This window comes from Oratosquilla oratoria, chromosome 19 (genome assembly GCF_046742065.1).
Source record: "Oratosquilla oratoria isolate Oo_2021 chromosome 19, ASM4674206v1, whole genome shotgun sequence".
NCBI lineage: Eukaryota > Metazoa > Arthropoda > Malacostraca > Stomatopoda > Squillidae > Oratosquilla > Oratosquilla oratoria.
Genome location: NC_134795.1, coordinates 12,806,255 through 12,813,993, shown reverse-complemented (window position 1 = coordinate 12,813,993; position 7,739 = coordinate 12,806,255). Strand labels below are relative to the sequence as shown.

Below are 7,739 nucleotides of genomic sequence, written 5' to 3'. Positions count from 1 at the left end.
TGACTACATCCACAATTTTCTTCTCCTCGGGAGGAACGCCACGAAGCAGTGCGACGCCATACTGAACACAGAATAATCAGTTACTTTTTACTTAATAACAAGATATAAACAAACATTCCATAGCACTCCGTTGTACAGTATAACCATAGAGAATTGTAGTAACATCTTACCTTGTAGAACATGTCCAGCCAGGTGCGCAGACCTGCCTCGCTGCCCTTGAATTCGTTGTAACTCATTTCGGGGAAGTTGGCCCACACGGTGGTCCGGTCCCAGAGCTCGAGCTCGGGACGGAGTGGCGGGTGCTCCATGTCAACACTGTCCGTCTCGAAGGTGTTGTGCATGAAAGACTGGCCGTATTTGTACAGCCTGAATCAAAGGTTATTCATTTAAGATTGACGCAAATATAAAGGAAATTATGTGTGTGTGTTTGGTGTGTGTGTGTGTGTGTGTGTGTGTGTGTGTGTGTGTGTGTGTGTGTGTGTGTGTGTGTGTGTGTGTGTGTGTGTGTGTGTGTGTGTGTGTGTGTGTGTGTGTATTTACCTAGTTATATTATACGGGAAGGGAGCTATGCTCGTGGTGACCCGTCTTTGTATCTTTCGGCATCAAGTTTTTTCTTAAAATCTTGTGGTGTGTGTGTGTGTGTGTGTGTGTGTGTGTGTGTGTGTGTGTGTGTGTGTGTGTGTGTGTGTGTGTGTGTGTGTGTGTGTGTGTGTGTCTCTGTGTGTGTGTGTGTGTGTGTGTGTGTGTGTGTGTGTGTGTGTGTGTGTGTGTGTGTGTGTGTGTGTGTGTGTGTGTGTGTGTGTGTGTGCGTGTGTGTGTGTGTACATTTTTCCATCATCGGCTTACTGTATGTCACGTGAACTTACCATTCAGGTTCGAACACAGAATGATGTTCTCTGCCTCCCTCTTCAGGCCATGACACCTGCAGATGGCCTTCTTCATTAATGCACAGTGAACGAGGTCGGATATTGACATTAATCGAGGGTGTGTCGACCAGTTTTTGCTTGGTGCTTGGGTCCACGCACTTTGGGCAACGGCAGTTGTCTCGAAGCTGAGCAAAGCAAACAAGTTATCAGTAACTCAACCGTTAACAAAATGCGAGAATAAAATATCTGGGGTATTGGCTGCATGTTATCGTGAGGTTAAAATCTGCTAAACAGCATGCAATTGATACGGACCAAAGCTACACATCATTTTGTGTTGGAGGAAAAATCTACTCCTAGAGAAATGATGCTACTTTATTATACTGCGAATGTCCCTCCGTTATGTTGCCCCCCTCTTTATACTGTCCTGTACCACTTCTCTGAATATACGTTTCTATTTCTAGTCGAACCTTGTGGTAGGGGAGAAAGAATACTGCCACCGAGTGTTCCCCCTTAAGTCGTGAAAAGCAACTAAAACGGGATGGAGGATAGGACTAGGCATCCTACTCCCAAAACTGACATTACTAAAAAGAAAAGAAAAAAATAAAATAAAATAAAATAAGATAAAATAAAATAAAAAAGGCATAAGAGGGTCTGGGAGTGTGGGTATGGTACAGATAAGAGTAAAAGGGAATAGATAGGCAGTATGTTTGTGAGAAGAAAGATGGATATGTTGACACTGAGTGAAACTAAGTTGGAAAGGAGGGACGAGTCTAAGTATGGGAGTGTAGCGGGGAGGGTGTCGGGAGTGAAGAGAGGACGAGAGAAAGAGGGGGTGGCTATATTAGTAAGTGAAGAGATAGGTAAGCGTGTGGTGGAATGGAAGGAGGTTTCTTCAAGGTTAATGTGGATGAAGGTAAAACTGGGAAGGGAAATGTAGGTCTTTGTAAATGCATATGGGCCTGGTAACGAGAAGAATGTAGAGAAAAGAGAGGCTTTTTGGATAGATTTAAATGAGTGCATAGAGGGTTTAGGGAAGAATGTCAATGTAGTAGTATTGGGAGATCTCAGTACTAGAGTAGGAGACGAACCAATAGACGGAGTGGTTGGGAAGTGTGGAATGCCAGGAAAAAACCGTAGTGGATAGTTGATAGTGGAGATGTGTCTAGAGAGTTGATGATAGCTAACACAGTGTTTAGGAAATGATGAGGTGCAAGTACCCCTGAAAATTATGAGGACAGGTGAGGCTCCTGGATTAGATGGGCGTCATACGGAGTGTCTGAGGAAGGGAAATACATTAATAGTGGACTGGCTAGTGAGGTAGTTTAATGTGTGTTTAAGGGAGGGCAGAGTGCCAGAGGACTAGAGGAGTGCCTATATAGTTCCGCTTTACAAGGGAAAAGGAGACAAATGTGAGTGTAGTAGTTTAAGATGGATTGGTTTCTTGAGCAGGGCCCCGACAAGCGGAGGGGCAGGGGGGCAATGCCCCGGGGTGGCACGTTTTGGGGGGCGGTACTTTTGGTGAAAAGAAGGTAAAGCAAATTCCCCCTAATGTACTTTTAATGCATGATTTGTTTATCGTGAGTTGTGTGTATGAATGATGTATGTATAAACGTTGTTTTGTGGATGAGCGTTACATGTGAATCGTGCTAGTAACCATCAGATGTGGAAGGTGGTGGTAGTGGTGGTCTGTGTGGGGGGGGGGCGGCACTTACCCATGTCGGGATCCTGTTCTTGAGTATAATTGAGATGGCTTATGAGAAGGTTTTGATTGAGAGGATTGGGAGCATAAAAGAGGGAGTAATTAGGGAGGAACAGTGTGGGTTTAGGACAGGTAGGGGTTGCGTGGATCAGATTTTTGTGATAAGGCAGATATGTGAGAAAGTTTTGGGAAAAGGTAAGAATATATTTTGGGCTTTTATGGATTTCGAAAAAGTTTATGACTGGGTAGATAGGAAAGCACCGTGGGAGGTATGTAGATATATGGGATTGGAAGAAAGCTGTTAAGGGCAGTCAAGAGTTTTTACTACAGTAGAAGAGCCTGTGTTAGAGTGGAATGCGAAGTAATGTTTGTTATTTCTAGCACCTGAACTATTTACACCGAATAATAATTCTATGAGTAAAATACAACTTACTTCTAAGCATTCTTTATCGAAAACAAACAAAATAAAAATATTTAACACAAATGTTATTATCTGACACTCCGTCCAAAGTGAAAGCATATGCTCTCATCGGCACCACGAATGCAAGGTGTCTATTGTAACATTTTTCTTCAATGAAATCTAAGTCCAATGATTACCAAACCATCAAATACATATATGTGGTAAATTCTCTGGTGAAGTTACTTCCAAAGCCAGCCTTAATAAATGGTAAGATATCTGGCAACAAACAAATGCTTGCTGTATAGCATACCAACATGTCATATAAGAAACGGTAAATGTGCATTTCAGGATTGATCGACCGAGGTCTAACATTAAATATATAATGTGAACGTTGTTACTCAGATAACTGAGATTACTTCCACCAATAAAAACAACTGAAAACGTATTTGTGTGGGAAACGAGTCCCATTGGTTAGAGATCTTAGGTGTTTACGAACCCAAATGTACTTGAAGTCGGCTGTCTGATGCGTGTCGAAGATAACTTTGGCGGTGCAGTGGTGAGCCGGGATGGCGGATGTGATGTTTGGAGGGTTGTGCTGCTCAGCATGGAGAGCTGACGACACCATCGTGGATTTAGCTGCGAAACGTTCACCCAGAATTGACGATTAATGAAAAGCATTTGGACGAAACCGTTGAACTATTAGTTGAAACACAAGACCTGTTAACACACACACACACACTCACACATCCGCTCCTCAATATCTCTTTTGTATAAACACAATGATTAAGATCATACTGAACTATATCTCCTTAAAGAGCAAATGTAAACATCACATAAGGAAACATGGAGCCCGTACCTCTGTTGTGGAGGGCCCTTTGGGTTTGCACCGACGGCAGGGCCACCTGCCGGAGGAAGACCAAGGACGCACGAACAGCCATCTTGACCACTGGAGATCCTCCTGGAGAAATATATACATAGTTATTTAATACATAATTATTTACTTATTCATTTTTGTTTCAGACTCTATGTCTACGTGTATGCTTATCTACACCCTGAGGATGCAAATACACGAAAGCGCTCTGCTTCGTCACTTTATCTTCCCTGGTGGTTACTCCCGCATTTGTGAACACGTTCCTACTTTTCTGTTGCATATATACCGTATTTATATATGCATATATGCACATATGTATGTATTCATATATGCATGTATGCATGTATTTATGTATTTATGTATTTATGTATGTATGTATGTATGTATGTATGTATGTATGTATGTATGTATACAATATGTATTCGAGTGCTGGTATAAAACAATTCTGTGTCGGGTGGTACTTATCCCTTTATTCTGGCTACAGACAAGTCAATAAGTATTCATCCTCAGGATCATGCAGACGATAGAACAACGAAAGCCTACAATTGGAGAAATAGAGTCAAAATATTTTCCATTGCCGAGACTTTTTGTTTATGTCACACCGTCTTGTACATCTCAGTGGCACCCTTTTTGTACCGAATGACTTTATCCTATTTTCTTAATTTTTTTTATTCTTTTATTTGTCTATTTATTTTATTCATTTGTCTGTTTATCTTTGTAATTCATGCCATATAATTTTCGTGATAAAACCGATAGCAAATTGGATGTAGCCCGTCTCCAGCAATCCCTCTCCAGCCCGGTAGCATTTTCCTTTTATTGCGGCCACATTTAGACTAATTTATCCATCTCCATGTCACCTATAGGCTGCAAAAAGCTTAAGTCTTATCATGTTCTACCCTTTCCATATTGGATGTCCAGTTTCCTTTACTCTGGTCGCCAAGAAGTTAGTTCGTTCATCTACCCTGTCAATGCCTAGCCCCTCCTGTCATGTGTCACTTTCCCCGTTGTCTTGGCAACCACCAGTCTGTTTTATCCATTCTCGTAGCATCCACATGGCAGCAGAACATAGCGCTTGTTGGAATTTCATTACGAGCCTTTTTTTTTTTTTTTTTTTTTTTTTAACCTTGGCAATCATTTGAATGCGGCATAATACTATGGGTTTCATAAGTTGACCTTGCTTTGGGAGTGGATGGACCACTGTTCTTATCTTGCAACCCTAATAGTATACCAATTTGCTTAGAACACATGACAGGTGAAGGATCTTTGGATAACCAAAACCTGATGTTAGCTGTTATATGATTGGTCCACTGAACTGTGACGTTAGCTTACAGTTCCCGCCCACGACTTCGGATATATTTTTTATAAAAAATAAGAAAATGCCATGGTCACCACGAGATGAATCCGACCTTTGGCTGGAGGAGTAAGGGGAATGATTTAAATGACAATACTTTTGCTCAAACTCTTTCGATATTGAGAAGATGCCACATAAATTAAGGAAATGATTGAGCAGTAACCAGAATGAAATAAACTGACATTTAGTGCAAATAGGATTAAATGTTAAGTAAGATATATCAAGTTAGCCAAATAGGATTTAGTTCAATTGTGAGCGGGCGACACCTTATGACAAAGAAACCGCAAGAGATGATGATGATATGCGGAGACTCTTTGCAACCTCCTATGACTTCGTGATGAACCAAGTGCTGAAGAGTGAAAAGGCTCTTTTTAACCGAGCTATGGCAACTCTACGTTCGTAGAAGTCTGGGTTGCTCGTATTTGCCAGAGGCAGAAACTAAGGTCACCACTCACAAAAACCGGTGCTATGGGAGACAGACATACCGGAAGTAGCCACACTCTTGCCCTCAACAGGTGAATACTCAATGATATGTCCAAAGACGGTTACAGCCACTACCTCGAGATGAACATTTGCCAGGAGAAACTTTAAATTTGTGTGCAACTTATACTCGCAACAGTCTTTCTCAGCTCTAGGAAATTAAACTCAAGGATCAAAACAGAGACGACTACGCAACCGCTCCTTTAAAGTACACTAGATGCGGGTCACCGTTTCTCAGAATTCCTGATGCGTGTCCTCTCCTACAGCTGGCTGGGTGCCTGACCGTCCCAGCGAAGCAGTACAGGACAATCCTCAGTTACCCAAAAGGTCACGGGTACCAGACAATTATATTGAAAAAAAAAAGTGGAATAGGATGTTGAGCCCAATCTCCGACATTATTCGAAAGAACCTCACGGAGGGCAGAGAAACGCCTCAACGAACGTACAAGATTTATATATTCACGAGATTATAGGAGAAACATGGTATCAACCGATACTGATTCAGACATGAATATTGACATCTCCACGATACCCAAACACTACCTGAACTAGAATAGATATGTGGTAGCGTCTGAAATTACACGTGATGGAAGTCATATTGGGCAACTGAGGTCCTGGCCCCCCCAAGATGGTTTGATGTGAACTGACGTAGGTGTACATACCAAGGACGGCCAGTCAGCGCAGTGTTGTCGTACCCAAAGTTTGACAGATCATTCAATATATCTTGTGAATGTATCTGAATATGCTGATGTTGTAAGTGTTTTTAGAGACGTTTTGTTAGATCACTTCCCAATAAGCTATACATAAGATTTATGTTCAGGTAATATATTTGTCAAAGATGCTTAATATATACATTTGGTTGAAATGAAAATGTGAAAAATATAAACAAAAAACAGATATACATATGATTGGTTGGGTGTTCTGGTAAGCCATCTTATAGTTCTTAATTTGTGAAGTGTAAAAAGATGATGAATTTTGATAATGTTTATTTTTCTGAAATGCAACAAGGTCATGCAAAGGTCAACAAGCTTAGGTTGGGCTAATCTAATGAAGGGTCACTAGAAAAAAATTATATGCATCAGCGAGACATGTAATTTGAAACTAATGTTTTAACAGAGACTTACTCGTCTTGTGAATTATTTTGAGCTTATGTCATACTGTGTTACCATATATTTGGATTTCAACTGTAAAAACGACCTTATGCATAGTTTCTTCTGCCAGATATTTTATTTTAATGTGTAGCAAACTATTATTCCTACTCGCCTTATTGTGCTTTATAAATTTCATCTGTGCTTCCTAGGTTTCAATCTATGAATATATTACTTTTACTCACAAATATTCCTAGAATATAACAGATACTGTTTCATTCGATTTATTGTTTTATAAATAATAAATCTATATTTTATGGTTTTATATCTATAAACATAATAATATTATCCATAATCTACCATGTTAAATAATTTGTTTTAACGTGTAATTGAATAGCATTTCTATTTCTTGTGTCTAATAGATATTAAGCATGTTTTTTGTTTTAATGTGTGGATAGAATTTATTGTAACATGTAACCAATTATGTCTACTTAACTACTTGTGTTTTATAGATATCAAATGTGTTGTATGTTTTAATTTTTTAAACATACATTAATTTCACTTGCACTCCGCATCATACCAGTACATCAGAAATTTCTGAAATGTCAATCCCGATTAACAAATCACGAAAAATCCTTCAACCAACCAAGCCTGAATAACTTCGTAGCCAGCTAGCCTGCATTTGCCCTTAAGTCATGAGCCAGTTGTACAACCGATGACATAAAAATCGGCCGTGCGGTGCCCATTCACAAGTCAACAGTTTGGTCCGCGGCGGCAAACTGATCGCGGGGAACGGGAATCGACAGAGTTGAAAGTCACCGTGAATAGATGTGTCTGTACAAGCCTGCCTGCATCCGTGTTTGTGTACTTAGGTATATGCAATTCACCATGATCGTGGACTGCATGCCGATTTCGTGATCGGCAGCTACTTCCCAACCGCATAAGAGCTCAGCGCATACCTGTCCTCATACTCAAGGGGAACAGA

The 7,739-nt window shown here is 40.5% G+C and overlaps 1 protein-coding gene across 1 annotated transcript in view; it reads right to left on the bottom strand.

The window, feature by feature from the left end:
- LOC143035549 (trimethyllysine dioxygenase, mitochondrial-like) overlaps positions 1-7,739 on the bottom strand; it is a 9,830-nt gene that overhangs the window by 793 nt on the left and 1,298 nt on the right. Inside the window, exons 2-6 of the mRNA XM_076202416.1 lie at positions 3,822-3,923; positions 3,462-3,601; positions 867-1,051; positions 171-366; positions 5-61 (exon numbers count right to left, since the gene is read on the bottom strand). Coding sequence (XP_076058531.1) covers positions 5-61; positions 171-366; positions 867-1,051; positions 3,462-3,601; positions 3,822-3,903 — 660 coding nt within the window. The 5' untranslated portion in view covers positions 3,904-3,923. The remainder of the gene's footprint in view (positions 1-4; positions 62-170; positions 367-866; positions 1,052-3,461; positions 3,602-3,821; positions 3,924-7,739) is intronic.